The sequence below is a fragment of the Cyprinodon variegatus genome, unplaced genomic scaffold, assembly GCF_000732505.1.
Source record: "Cyprinodon variegatus isolate N-32 unplaced genomic scaffold, C_variegatus-1.0 Scaffold11, whole genome shotgun sequence".
NCBI lineage: Eukaryota > Metazoa > Chordata > Actinopteri > Cyprinodontiformes > Cyprinodontidae > Cyprinodon > Cyprinodon variegatus.
In genome coordinates this window covers 2,457,821-2,473,290 of record NW_015150464.1, presented here as the reverse complement: position 1 = coordinate 2,473,290, position 15,470 = coordinate 2,457,821, and the positions used below count along the sequence as shown (strand labels likewise).

The window sequence follows — 15,470 nt, the reverse complement described above, 5'->3', positions numbered from 1 at the left end:
CTGACATTTTCCCCGCTATCTTCCAATTCACCTGTTTTAATGGTTAGGCCGGGAGACAGACCCAAAAAGACCTGTGGATGTGTTGAAGGTGTTCTGGAAAATGCGGACCGGATTCGGGGAACACTGGCACAAAATAGTGGAATGGATCGTTTCAATCGGCGAAACTGGAAAATACGGACCAGATTTTTCTTTTTTTTAAACTGGATCGGCAGTCTGGATCGGCATTTTTACATTCTTTGCCGATACGCATTTTTTTGCCAATATCAGCGTCCGATCCGATACGTGGATCGGATCGGGACAAGCCTAAATGGAACAACTTATTGAGGTTGTTGGGAACAGTGGTGGTTATAAAGTCTTCCGGGATCTGTGATAACGCTCCCTGGTGCATTTAAGGTCCAGCAGTCTGTCACTGAAGGAGCTCTCTAGTTCAGCACCAGCTTCATGCATGGGGGGAGACATTATCCAACAGAGATGTTCATTTAATCGATTAAATACAATAAATGTGTGTTGCTGTGCTCATATGATTACTTATTCAGCAATTGAGGAGCAAAATAGGTTTTTTTTGAATGAAAAAGTTGGTTTCTTTAGTTTGTGCTTAAATTGCGATTCATTTATAACAGACCCTGTAATCATTTTTAATAAATTTTTTTATATTTTTTTTATTATTATCTATATTATATCCTACCAATAGTTTCAACTTTTTTTGTGCCTTTTGTTAACTTTTCCAGCAGCCAGCCAACCTGCCAGTGGACTTTGTTCAGACTCAGCTGGGGGAGCCTTACCTAACAGCAGACCTTTGGCTCGACTAAAATAACAAATTTCAACAAAACACGTCTAACACCCTCCCTCCCTTACACAAGCTAAACTAATTAGTTCAGATATTCATTATATATTAAAAAATAAAGCTGTGCTGTAGATCTTAATGTCTCAACAGTGTCAGCTGGGTTATGTTTATCCATAAATGTAATTAAAATAATTTTAAATAGTCCTACATTAAACTCATGGGAACCTGCAGGAACAGTCTGATTGGTGCATCCCTAGCTTGAAGAGATACCCAGTTTATTGTTCTGCTTTTTTTCTTTGCTTGTTTTTAAACTGTAAGTTTAAACTCTTCCTCTCCGTGTCTCTCTGGTCGTCTCTCTCATGTTTTGCTCTCCTATTCCTGTGTGTCGTGAGCAGTCCTCTGACTTCTCGGACATTAGCGAGTCGGCCGCTGATTATTTCAGCCGCTCCAACCGGAGGGGCAGCATTGTGTCCGACCTCGATGAGTTGAGCATTCCAGATTTGGATGCTGTAAGTGTCCGGACCGAGGGATTGCTGTGCAGCCGATTAAATCTGAGCCTGACGCCTTGAAGGGAATGATGCCTGATGGGAAATAACATTTGCTCATGAAGACATTGTTGAAAACATGATTAACTAACTAATGACGGTAAAGGCGATAGAGGTTGTGTTTGCAGGAGCACGCTGTAGAAAGTTGGACATGTTTAATCTGTATGGGGTGTTTTGTTTGTGAACATGCAGCACTTATGCCAGACTTTTAACACTGTTTGATCTAACTCTCTGATTTACAGCAGACCAGGCTCCTCCACTTCTCTTTATGGTCTCCTACTAATCAAATGATCTTATTTCTCTGTTTCAGCTGGATGAAAAATGTGAAAAGCAGTTTTCAGATTTTAGTCGGGTAAGTAAGCTTTTCCGGCACAGTTATTATACAGGATTTATTTAATAGGCAGTCGGCTTAATTACAGACTAAGTCTGTATTAAACACTTGCATGTGACAAGTTTCTGTTTTCTGATTTTCTTTTTTTTTGCAATTATCCTTCCTTCGCCTGCAACATAAAAACAGATTCAAAGTTAAGTTAAATTTACCCCCGAAGGATAAAGTATGGGTTACAGGTAACTATAGTTACCAGGATGTCAACAAAGCCTGATCTAACAAGCTCACAGGAAATGGAGATCATGAGCTTATTTGGCTGGATTAAGAAAAGACCAGATAATAGCGCCCCCCTCAGGATAAGTTAAAAACATGATTGGGAACCCTTTAGCTAACATCTTTAACGCTCCTTTGATTTTGCTTGAGCATTCAGTCTTTATTTAGCTTTCACGTCTGAAATTGATATTTATCCTCTTTGTTTATATATTTTATTTTTTGGTTGTTTTATTTAACCAGACTTCTAAAGTCATTTAACATGAGAGAATGATGGATTCTGTACATTATAATGCAAACGCTCAGCCCCCTTCAGATGACTCTCACTTTAGTCTTGAATTGATGTCAAGTATTACGTTTGGTTTACTGTGCGATTCCCCACATGAAAAGGATAGTATCTGCTATAAAACTTAAAGGAAAAGTCCCATCAGCAAGGAATAACCAATTATTTATACTTAAAATGTTTGTGGTGATTTATGAATTTAGAGTTAATCAGTAAAAAATTAAAACAATCATTTTCGTCGCGATCACTGAGTCTGGAAGCAGCCATTTTTGCACAAATGTAGTAACCCCTCCCTCCTGCCATCTTCCAGCAGTGACGTCACGGTGCGGTAAGCCTAGCGCCATTCTCCCCGCTTTACAAGCTAAATCAATGGGAACTACTAGACACATCTGCAATCAACAACAATTATTGAAGATTTCCAGAGTACTTCACCATTGAAATTTACCAGAGCTATAGTGAAACTGACAATGCCCACGTGCATGGCAGCTGGATGCTGGAATACATCCGGTAAAAGTGAATAAAATAGTTATTTCACCTTTCTGATTCCTGATCCTCCACGGACGGGTTCATCGTTGGATCGCCAACTTGAAGAGGGAGGATTTGCCATCGAACTTCTGGCCAGAGAAAAAACCCGTAATATGTAGCCAACATTTGGAAGAAGAATGTTTTCAAGATGACTTGGATAATAGCGCGTTGTGACAAACACCAGATACAGCACTGGGACTTGATCAACAGCCGATACCGCACCGTGACGTCACAAACCAGTAGGTGGCAGTAGCGTTCTTTGACAAACATGGATGCCTCCAGTAAAGCACATTCACATGAAAACTACTCTTAATTAATACACCTATATTTTATTGAACAGTATGGAATAATTTCATATTTAAAGTACTTTTAGAAGTTTGAATTCTGGGTTTGCAGGTGGTTAGTGCACACAACCCATGTACGGAGGTCTTAGTCCTTGACGTGTCCGACCTGGGTTCGAGTCCGACCTGTGGTCCTTTGCCGCATGTCTCTCCTCCTCTCTCATACCCCCTTTCCTGTCACCCCCGGCTCACACCAACTCCGGTCTTACCGTTGCGGTGCGGTGGGTGCGGCGCCGCAGTGATTCCAAGTCATTAAAAAGACGTAAACCTCTCTCACCGGCTGCTGAGCTGTCCGGCTGCGGTTACCGAGACACTCCGGCGCTGCAAAAAATTCAGCAAGAAAGCTATCCTTGCGGCGTGCCGGAGCCCTCCGCAACAAGCTCTCGCAAATATCCTTATTTGGGCCGTGTTATCGCGTGAAGTTACGTGAACTCAAGTGAACTTCTGTTCTCGCGAGTTAAATCTCCGGACCTGTTGCCAGAGCCGCACCGCACCGTAGTCAAAAGGGCGGTGTGAGAGGGGGTGTGCGGGAGTTGCGGTCTCCATCGGCTCGGTAATCGCAGCGGAGCCAGTGTGAGCAAGGGGTCAGCCTACTGTCAGAAAAACGAGCCACTAGTGCTGAAAAAAATCCCCCAAAAAGTTAGAATCTTGAATATGACTGGACTTCTCCTTTAACTGGATTTCACTCAAAGAGCCTTCAAATTAGTTTATCCATCTTTGCTTTTGCACCATAGCCTTCTAGTCATATAGGTGAAAAACCTCAAAAGAAACAGAAGCACATCTTTTATTTTGAAATTAACAAGATACATTGTGAAATGATAAAACAAATTTCCACCCCTTTAAACCATGTATTCCATAAATAGCAAATATTTTAAAGTTATTCAACAACAATAAATAAATTAGCATATTTGTTGACATTTTGTCAAATATTTGTAGTCAAAATTACATTAAACATTTATTCTTTTTCACATTCTTCCATAAAAAATAAACAAGTGTTTTTGTTTTTTTTCTATTTGTGCTGCTCCAACAAGATTCAGGAAAATCAACAGCATCAAAAGGCCTATTGGCTGTCCCTTACAATTTACAGAAAACTTGCACAGTTCTGACTTAACATGACTTCAGACTTACACAGACTTTATCCTCATTTTATACACAAATGTATAAAAAATGAAATTTCGTTTAGTAAAGCTCTCAAGACATTTCTATTTCTAAAGTGCAGCAGCATGTGCTTCCAGTTCTTCAAACACAGTGAAGGATCAGTCCCATCAAAAATACCTGCACTCTCTGATTGCTAGGAGATTGAGTCCACCTGGTTCTCATTAAAGGTGCAGCAATGGGGAGGGGCTACCTGGCCAGAGGAATAGATATGAATTTAGCCTTTTACTATAATCCACCTTCAGTTTGAGGTTTGAATTACCAACTGTAGTTTTAACAACCCACCTTTTCCAAGTTTTTTAGTATATTTTATGCCTCCATTTTAAACTTTCCTTGCCTCCATTCTCCTTAGTTTAGACGTATAGAGAATCCAGAATGTTGATGCAGGTAAAAAAAAAAATAAAACAACATCGAGAACTTGCTGCCAACATCACCAGTTTTTATCTCCAGTTTGGATTTGTTTTGTAGAAAAATGCAGTTTTTTTTTTAAATCTGTCACTACTGTCTTTAGTTGACATGCCCGTTGTGTTTATACTCCACATTGTGGATTAGTTTGTTCTCCCCTCCTGACTGATTCCTTTGTACTGCAAGATTCTTTTGATTCCCTCTAATTTTTCGACAGGTTACAGCTTTTTCTGGAGGAATCAGATATCAGAGGAATCCTTCCAGAACAGCTGAATGTTTCAACTAAAGGCAGCTATGATCCAAAAACTTTGAATAGAGTCAGTGTTAGTTTAAGGGTGTGAACATTTATTTAAGGTGGTTATTTCACCATCGGTGCCTTTTATCTCAGACCTCTATCAGGTTGTTCAGTTGAACTGTAGAGAATAACGTCACCTTCCCCTTTGAAACTTAAAAAAAAAAAATGATCTCATCCTTTTTGACCTCAGAGAGATGTTGGGTTTTTATCGTGTAAACTTAGAGGTGCGTTTGTGTTTTTCTAAACTGACTTTCTGTGGCGTCCTCAGCCGTCTTCCCGCTGCACCACCCCTGGCCTCTCAGCAGCCGCCCTGGCCTCGCTGGGGGGGACGTCGTCACGGCGAGGAAGCACCGACACGGGGAGCGTCTATGACCCTGACACCAGTCTGAGTGAACTTCGGGTGAGATTCCACACATTCCTCTTCTCCTCTTAGTTCCTGTACGTATATCTGACCTGTTTGAGTCCTTTAGTGGACCCCGCCTCCCCACAGCAGTACCTCTGCTGAGCTCTTCCTGCTTTTTCTGGGTGTGTCTTTAACTCTCTCCCCCCTGTATGCATGAGAGGACTGGATGTGACTGTTCTATGAAGCTGTCATCTTAAATCTGGCTTTAATGTTTATGTCAGTCTGTGAAATGGCTGTATGGGTGCTTCATGTTTGCTTTGCACCCCCCCACCCACCTCTGTTCACCCCAACCATTCCCTCCATGTCCTCTACAGGATATCTATGAGCTAAAGGACCAGATTCAGGATGTAGAGGGGCGGTACATGCAAGGGCTTAAAGAGCTGAAGGTAGAGGGGCTGGAGCTCAAAGCATGCCTTCTTCTACTGTTTGGGACTGTGGCGTCACTAACCTTCGTTTGCCCTCCCACTCTCACCTCTGTGTCCCCTTTGGGTTCTCCCAGTCTGTAGTGTGCGGTGAACCTCCACTTCTGCATGGTTTTCCATCACATTCTGTTTGGATATGAAATGAGACGCGCTGCTCCTGCAGTCTGGGGAGAGTCTCTCATTCAGTCGCAGCCAGGCTGCTGTTTGCTTCCACTGAAAGAATCCTGCAGGCAGTCACACTGTTATTTTAGAGATGTCACTCACTAACAGCCTGATTTTTGGTTCCTTCCTGCTAGACTTCGACTCTTTAACCAGCTTTCTCATTTCCTGGAAAACTTCATCTTCTCTCTTTCAGATCCATTTTCTTTTTGGGACACTGCCTTGTTTCACTTCTCAAAGTGATTCAATGCTCTCTAACCCTGCGATGAACCATCAAACTGGTGCATTTCTTGTTTTTTGATTACACTGTAACAATGTGTTAAATTAAATGTATTTACCTTTAATTTGAGCAGGTGAATACAGTAGCAGCCACTTAAAATGTCCCTTCAACTCCAACTCCCAGCAAAATCCCCTCCATCTTCCAACCACTGCAGCGACCCCCTCTTACATATTTTATTACTCTGACCAGGAGATGATGCTTCTCTTTAGATATTAATGTCCATAAATCATGACAGAAATAATATTTTAGTACAAATATTGATGTTTAAGAAGGAATTGTAGGGGACCAGCTAAGGAAAGTGGGGACATTTTGAATGACTGCTACAGTAAGATGATCTGCCAATAGAATGAGTAATTTTACCCAATAAGTTAACTAGATATTGTGCTCTTGAATAAGAAACTGCAGCTGCTTTTCTTTTTGTATTTTCAATGTAAATTTCCTTATTCCATTAGCAAAATGTCTCACTTACTTGCTCAAGAAGAAAATGCTCTTAATTTTTACTTTTCAATTTTTTGCAGTGTAAAAGTTGTAAGAACTTTGGTTTACATTTGCTGTATTCGGTCCATCTAATCCTCTACTTTATGGAACAACAGCAGCTCATTTTATGCCTCAGCCATCTATGTTGACCTTCTAGACCTTTAGCGTTCCCCTTGCGGCTCCCTGGAGCTTTTTCAAAAATTTATGAAAATCGTTTTTTTGTTTTTTTGTTTTGTTTTAATATGGTGTGCAGGAGGTCAAACAAAAAAAATAATTATGTTTTCCAATGCTGTAAACATTTGTATAATAAATAAATTTAAACAATAATTTGCGTCATAGCCATAGAGATCAGGGGTCACAGCCAGGCAAACAAAGCTGCTGGAGTGTTTCGGACCATGGATCCCAAAGGGGAAAAAAGGAAGATAGCTGATGAGAAAAGAGGATTCAAAGAATGGACGAATCATTTTCTTTCATTATCAATGTGGAAGGATTGCCTGCATTTTTGCTTGGTAATGAGAGGTTGGCAAAAAATAAAAATAAAAATTTGGAAAGGCATTTCCAGGGAAGGCAAGCTAAATATGCAGCCAACCACCAAGCTGGGAGGAAGAGAAAAGGTGTGATTGCAGAACTTCTGCATAGAAAAATTCCTTTATTGTGTTTCTATTATTTCATCAATGCAACAAAACTTAAACCGCGTGGTGAAGGGCGGTTAAGCGGCGCGAGATGAAACTGCGCGCGATGGGAGCGTTCACTGCTCCTCCCTCACCTCATGCTATGTGACATTTGCTCGAGGATAAACATTTAACCATGAATGCTTATTATATATTTAAGCCCACAATGTCCTTTTCTATAGTTGGATAATACGCTTAGAGCCCATGTTTCCATAAGAGGCTTATATAAGACTTTTACATTTTTGCGGCTCCAGACAGATTTATTTTTTGTTTTTTTTGGTCCAATATGGCTCTTTGAGCAGTTTGGGTTGCCGACCCCTGTTCTAGAATGAGTCGCTTTTTTAACCTCTATAACTTTGGCCAAAAGTTTCAAAGACCAAACCAATAGCTTGAGCAATAATTAAATGTTCATAGAAAAACTCGATTGTATTTCTGAAAGAATGACACTAAAAGTAACAGTAATTTTTTAGTTTTAGATGCATTTCTCTTTTCATTGGGTTTGAAACGTTTTTTGTTTTTTTGTTATATCATATCTTCTTATTACAAACATTTAACCATTAATTTTGTGCAAATGTTATTGTCTTCATTTCTTAAACCTTATGTAGCTCAGATAAATACATTTTAAAATTAAAATAGAAATAAAATGGCAGTTCATTAAAAATGACAATAGCTTACCTGTAATAGATATTTATCAATAATAATGAGATTTCAATTTTAAGTTTATTTAACAATTGCATCTCTAAAAGGTTTTATTTAACTGAACTAAATGATAAATGGGTTGTTTGGATCATACAGGTTGCAGAACCTTTGGTCCATTTGTTTTAATAAAAACACTCAAGCTCAGTTAAATTAAACAGGAAGCCTGACTTTGACTAGGACACTCAAATTTAGCTCTACTGTAGCCTTGGCTGCTTGTTTGAAAGGGAGCCAGTGTTCTTTAGATGTTTCCTCTTGGTTATGATCCGTATAAGGCTCCGTCTACTTCACATTAAATTCCAACCCATCTCCATGTGTCACTGCATCGATGAGGAATTCAATCTAAATTTGGTTTAATCTCGGCTAACAAACTGCAATCAGGGCTTCTAATGGTTTTCATTTAGCGAAGGTTTTCTTCTAATCACACTTCCGTTGTTGATACCTGCGGGTTTTAATGTCAACACAAGCCGTGGGTCTCTGCAGCTTCTCCAGAGCCACTATAGACCTCTTGGCTGCTTTGAAAGCTCTGCTTGCTTCCAACAAACGTGTAATGCTACGTTCACACCGGACGCAGCAGGCGCAGCAGAAGTAGCGAATTTACATGCAAAGTCAATGGTTGACGCACGTCAAGGCGCAGCAAAAGGTCTCGCAGCGCGTCTGAGCAGCTGAAGCAGAGCGTTTAAGCATCTGATGCACCGCAAACTTGCTGCTGCTCGAGATGGAAAAATTTAACTTTTGCTGCTCGACACGCCGCGTCAACCAATCAGAGAAGCTGATCTGGGAGCTGACAGCGAGACAGACAGATCGCTGATGATACAGAGCGCTGTGATTGCTCCTCTGAAACACTTTATTAACGCCTAAATTAACTTAAAATGCAGAAATCTGCCAGCAGAATATGTTCGCTTTTATTATCCTGGTGCCTGAAGTTTGGATTATTTAGATGAAAAACACCTTCCAGCTGCCGTGGTGAACCGCGAGGAGGCGACCCGGCCAGAGGCTGCTGTTGAATGGGATTCCTACTGACAGCGCACCGCTGGTATGTGGGGGTCTGAGCGGCTACGACAGAAATAATATTGGAAGGCAGGATTATAATCTGGATGAACTGACTGCACTGATTAAGTTTTCAGGTGGATTTTCTCACTTAAAAACATATTAAAACTACTTTATTCCCACTGATCACAGCAAATATAGCTGCAAGGCAAAGAAAGGATAGAGTAGCTCCGCCCAACGCGCGTCAGACACACTTTTGCACCGCGCAGCCAGAGCAGCTAAGCTGCTTCAGCCGCGCGTCAGAACTAAACTGGTACAAGCAGCAAAAATGAAGCAGCAGACGCGATTTTGCTGCTCCTGCTGCGTCCGGTGTGAACGCAGCATGAGGCAGCTGGATCCACACAGAGCCGGGCTTGTTTCACTGATGGAGCTCTGAGGGAAAACAGTTTTTAGAATAATGTATCAACATTACAAAACCATCATCATTAATCTTTGCTTTGTGAATCCATCAGATAAAATCCAAGTAAAATACTGAAATTTTAGTCTCTTATAATTTATCGTGTTAAATGGGTTCAAACCAGAACCAAGCCGTGAAATTTGAGTTTGAATATAATATCTTCAGTAAATATTCAGCTTAACCGTAGATATTGGCTGATATCTAGCACTTTGACGCTTTATTGCAGGGGTATATGTTATTTGTTTCCAGAAATATTGATGGAAAGAGATGAAATAGTAGCATGGAGGTAAGAAATGTTGAAGGGGTGTATTCTTAATCTGATGCTCTTCTATGTTTGCAACATTTGTTTAGATTACATTTTAATGTGAGATAAAAAAAATCTTTTAACTTTTAACTGTCGAATCAGTAAGTAGAGCTTTTAAACCACTGCCTGCCTTTTTAAACCCGTTTCCCACCTCGCATCAGGAGTCGCTTACAGAAGTGGAAGAGAAGTACAAGAAAGCCATGGTGTCGAACGCACAGCTGGACAACGACAAAGGGAACCTGATCTATCAGGTGGACACGCTGAAGGACGTCATCGAGGAGATGGAGGAACAGATGGCGGAGATGAGGAGGGAGCTGGACGAGAAGTCAAAGGTGAGCTGGAACGTCCGGTTGAACTCTGGTTCGGGCCTCGGAGTTTGGATTAAGACGTTCTATCTGTTCTTTCAGGACCTAGAGAGACAGAAGCACACGTGTTCAGTCCTGCAGCATAAACAGGAGGAGCTGAAAGAGGGAATCCGGCAGAGAGACGAGCTTATAGAGGTACGGCTGTAGAGACTGAAAAGGACAAACTGTTTCTGCCCTGCAATGATCCTGTCAGCACCTTTAAAGGTGTTGTTGCTTCAGTGCAGATCGCAGGAGGGGATCTGTTCTGGAGGAATTTGATAAGGATTCTCTGGCGCCAGGCTGCCTCTGTTCTCTCCCATCCTGCTGCCGTCTGCCTCCATTTACCTGATTAATCCTTTATTACCAGCAGCCATCTGTTCTCGCCTTGTTTCACCTACTTCTGCCTTGGTTTCTCTTGGTGTTTTCATCTCTGTTCCACTCATCTTCTCCTGTTCTTGTCCCGTGTTCTCCCACAATCGCTCAACGCCGCTCCAGGAGAGCCAGCGAACGCAGACTAAGTTAGACGGCCTCACCAGAGAGGTGTTTGACCTTCAGGAAACGATAAACTGGAAGGACAAAAAGATTGCGGTAGGAGGTCTCAAACGGCTGCTGTGGCGGGGGGGGCCTTGTTGCCCCTATCCCTGCATGATGGAGACCCTTCAGAACCAGCACAGATCTGGACCCAGTCACTTGCACAGTCTGGGATTTTGCATGTCATAATATTTGCTAACTGGCTACAGGCCTGCAGTCATCTTACTGTGATGTCACAGGTTGTTTTTGGAGATTTGATGGGAACTAAACGTTCTACTCGCATGACATGCATGACTCCCCTGTGGATCACTACACATCATAAACTTCCCCACAAAGTAGCTCAGCTGCCTGTTGGCTTTCCTTTTACTTTAAACCCTCGTGCATTACATGCAGAGCTTAAAGTGTTGATGATGCCATATTGATTTCAAAGCAGGTCGTGATTTTTTATGTATCAAACAGGCTTATTTTTAATAAAACATTTAGGAGCTCCACAGCAGCACTCTGATTATAGGTCAAGTTACCGTTTTTGATCACTTGCATCCCCCTTAAAAATGGCGTCTAGAAGGACAAGATCTATATCCAACCATTCAGCAAAGATCCTTCTACATGGCTGTGCATCTTTATTTGGCATTTCACCAATTAGATGAGCCATTGAATGATATATTACCTACTGTAAATTAAGTTGGAAAAAACAAAGTTAAGTCAAGAAAAAAAAAGCTAATTGAAAAGTTAAAAAGTAAAGAAGCCGAGTTAACAATTATATTTAGGTTTATAAACTAAAAAAATGTAAGTGCCAGTATCTGCATTAATCCCCTTTAGGGTTATGTTGGACCAAACAAACTTGTTTCGTTTAATCTCATGAGTTTTTTTTCACAAATTTCTTATAGAAGCACTTCTGTTATTTTTTTTTTTATATATTCTGGCAAGTTGGCATTTCTTGTTGTTTTATTGACATTAATTTTGCCATCAAAATATCCATATTTTTTAAATGTTAGAAAAGTAATAAGGTCATTTTCCTGGATTTTAATAACACTTCTGGCCTGAAATTTTGATTTTCAAAGTATTTCACTGAGTGCCCTATAAAGGGTTAACAGGTAGTAAAAATATCTCTGCTAACATCAGACGGAGAACACCGTTGGAAATAGCTAGCAGAAACACTGATGGTTGTCCCAGAACATCTAGTGTGGAACTGGTTTGCGTGGTTGAACCATGAACCAGTTCCAGTTCAGCAGAAGGTAGCGATGCTGAGGAATACGGAGGAATCACATCTTCCAGGTCAGAACCGTCCATCCGGACCTTTGGCCTACAGATTCAGACTCTGAGCCAGAGGGTAATGCTAATATAACTGAAAGCACCAGATAGATGACACACGGTTTGAAACGCCTCTGGTACAGATAGTATAACCAGTTATTAGTTTATAAAATTGTAATTAGTATATAATACTTTAAATTAAAATGATTTTCAAATGAATCCTCCACCACTCTTACAAGAAACTATCTACTATATTTTTAAAGGTATAGCTAGCAACTCCACCCCTCCTTCACTTGTTAGATCTGCCCGTTTCCAACCCAAAAACAACATGAACCCCCCCACCTCAACAAATAACAGCATTTATTCCTCTTAACTTTCTGTTAAAACCATTAACCTATACAACACCTGATACAGAGCCAAGTTTTTTTTATTTTATTATGAGGTTAGCCTTCACTATTACAGAAGCTAAAAACAGTTAGCATAACATCATTGTCGGGGCAACAGCAATCTATGATCTAAGCTCCACATCAGCCTCTGGTTGTTTTCTGTATACAGTGAACCCTCGTTTATCGCGGCGGTTAGGATCCAAAAAGAACCCCCTATAGGCGAAATCCGTGAAGTAGAAACCTTTATTTTTTTTACAGTTATTATACAATGAAATACTTTATAAAACATTGAAATCAAGGAACAAAATCTTTTTACAGGCCCAGGTTATTGTGTTTTTTTTTTTTTTTACAAATAACTACTGTACTGTACTGTAAAATAATATTGTTATAAATAAATAAGTAATAATTTTAATCATCAATACGAATTAAAGGGTTAATATTGCGGGGATCAGCACCGCCCCACCGTGACGGATTGGAACAGGGGAGAAAAACAATACAAAGTACAGTAGGACAAATATGGACTCGCATGTACAGTACAGTGCCGCTCTGTGGCGTTTTTTTCTTCTAAAGCCTGCGGTGCAGGTGTGTTTTTTGGAGAGAAGAACATAGTTATCGGTAGTTGTTGTCGCTCTTTTTTCTTCTGGGCCAAAAGATCCTTAATAAACCGACATGCCACCATTAATATATTTTACAATAAAGTTTAACAATGCATGATGCAAATCTGTGAAGCAGGGAGACCGTGAAAAGTGAACCGCGTTATAGCGAGGGTCCACTGTACTTAAAAATTTCTGTCACCTCAGTGTCATCTGGGAGCGACATTTGCAGGTCCTTAATAACAATCAGTCCATGTCTCACTCAGACACTGCCTAATGATCGCTCTCTCCCCCCAGGGGGACGCCATAGGTGCGGCTGCTGGCAGCTGTGAGCTTTAACAATTACTGACCAACCAACCAGTCTTCAGAGAGGGAACACCTCCTTTACAAAATGTTCCAAGCTCAGTAGAGAAGCCATGAAGGGGAGTGGCGGCCTAGTGGTTTAATGATAAAGCTTGGAATCCTGAGGTTCTGGGTTCCCACTCCCACAGACTGCCACTCTGGGTTCCTTAAGACCCTTTACCCCACAATGGCAGCCCACTGCTCCCCAAGGGGATGGGTTAAAAGCAGAGATTGAATTTCGTTGCTCTGTACTTCTGTACAGTGTTATGACTAAAAATAAAAAAAGCTGGAAAGTCCTCCAACTTCTGCTGATCTCATCTGACCCGCTTCACCCACCAACCGCATACGTCACTCCCGTTTTCTCCCTCAGTCACTGAGCGGCACTAGAGTCCTCTCAATGGCAGCGGTTTTTGGATTAAAAACTATTTTATTCAGGTGCACTTGAAATTATTACATTGAGGATCGATATTTACATTTTACAATAAAAACTAGGAAATGTCAATATTGTGTCATCAACACTTCAAACTTGACTGCAAATATGGAAATATAAGAAGTCATTTTTCTTAAATGAACTTTATTTCCTCTGATTTGAGCAGGAGAGACAATGTGCCAATGGAGTACGATGATTTACATTTAAAATAGGTAAATAAATAATCTAATTATCTTATTTTAAGGACTAAATTCATCCCTCCATTGACGGATCATTTTATTTACCTGCTCAAATTAAGATCAAACCTTTATTTAGAGAAATTTGTACTGGTTTTTAGATTAGTTTCTGAAGTGTGTGCGTACCACTGCATTTGTGACTTGACAAACCTTTAATACATTTTATTGGGATTTTATGGGAAAGATCAAACCGTAAATAGTGCACTTTGTGAATCGGCCGGACGATTTAATGCATTTTTTTGATAATAAATAAAAATAAACATTGTGTTGTGTGGTAGGCATCGACTCAACCACCTCTAAATCAGCACCTCGTAGAGCCACGGTCTTTCTTTGACTTAGACGCACTTTATGGTCATTTTGTAAACACAGAGTTTACACAAAACCATATTTCGTTGCATGAAGCTTTTCAACAGTCAGTAAGCAGCTTACAACAGGGAAATGAACATTGCAGAGATCAACAATGTGAACAGTGTAGAAGAAAAGGAAAAAACTGTTTAAAGTCATGGTGCAAAGGGCATTGATATGGAAAGGTTAAGTGCAAATAAATATGGTGCAAAATGCAGTAGAACATTGAGTTTTGTTCTATTTAAAGGCATACTATGCAAAATTTTTCAGTTAATTAATGTGTTCCATAACGTTTTGGATGATTAAATGAGTCATTTCAGGTCGAACAAAGGTTTTCTCGGCCGCCCTGGTGGTCTGTAGGGGAAATACCGTACTTGCAATTGCAGGAGCCCTCGGCCCGCACCCACAGGCTCAGAAGTCTCGTGCATCACGAGAGTCGGTCTTGCTTTACGGCGAGAACTGCTACACGGCCCCAGTGGAAGGCATGCTCGTTGCTAGCGCAGTGGCGATATTTGTGCAGTTATCAGTCGGATAAATGTATGGGAAACTCCAACTTTGCTAAGTACAATCATTGTTATTTAGACACATGCATAACAAATAATTTATGAAAACATGCTAAATTTTCAAACTCGAACATTGGAACAAAATAGTCACTTACCGCAGTAGACGTGGTGATTCGTTGCGTTCGCCTGTCTGCTAAGCTCAAAACAACCGCGCCTGGCTTGACGGAGAAACCAGGAGAACAGCTGTGCATATTTATGACAGTGCACTTTTACTTTCGCCCTCTGGGGGGAGCCTTGCTGGAAAATCAACACCGGTTGCATAGTATACCTTCAAAGGGATTATGAAAAAAAGCCGCTTTGATTGTGCAAATATTTTTTCCAGTGTGATGCAGAGTCTTGATCAGAGTTTCAGCAGCTGGGAAAAAGCTGTTACAGAATCTGCTGGTTCTGCATCGGATGCTGCGAAGCTTCTTCCCAGAGGGCAGCAGGGAGAACTGTCCATGGTGGCAGGGGGGGTCATTGATGATGTTACGGGCCCAGGACACGCAGCGCTGGGATGAAGTGTCTTTAACGGAGGGAAGAAGATAACCTGATTACTTCCGTTGAAGTAATTTTGGGAAGGGGCGAAAATACTGGTTAGCTGATTGGCCTATGTTGGTGATAGACGGGCCAAATAAACTAATTAGATCAACGAAGCATACGACGTACTAACAGAGCGA

The 15,470-nt window shown here is 40.8% G+C and overlaps 1 protein-coding gene across 9 annotated transcripts in view; it reads left to right on the top strand.

Moving 5' to 3' along the window:
• lrrfip2 (leucine rich repeat (in FLII) interacting protein 2) overlaps positions 1-15,470 on the top strand; it is a 62,392-nt gene that overhangs the window by 37,156 nt on the left and 9,766 nt on the right. For 3 of the 9 annotated variants that reach the window (XM_015380730.1, XM_015380721.1, XM_015380713.1), the window contains exons 15-21: positions 1,180-1,293; positions 1,640-1,681; positions 5,200-5,331; positions 5,649-5,720; positions 9,952-10,122; positions 10,198-10,290; positions 10,630-10,722. In XM_015380730.1, the coding sequence (XP_015236216.1) occupies positions 1,180-1,293; positions 1,640-1,681; positions 5,200-5,331; positions 5,649-5,720; positions 9,952-10,122; positions 10,198-10,290; positions 10,630-10,722 (717 nt within the window). The remainder of the gene's footprint in view (positions 1-1,179; positions 1,294-1,639; positions 1,682-5,199; positions 5,332-5,648; positions 5,721-9,951; positions 10,123-10,197; positions 10,291-10,629; positions 10,723-15,470) is intronic. The other 6 variants (XM_015380737.1, XM_015380746.1, XM_015380753.1 and 3 more) reach the window with 6 other exon arrangements.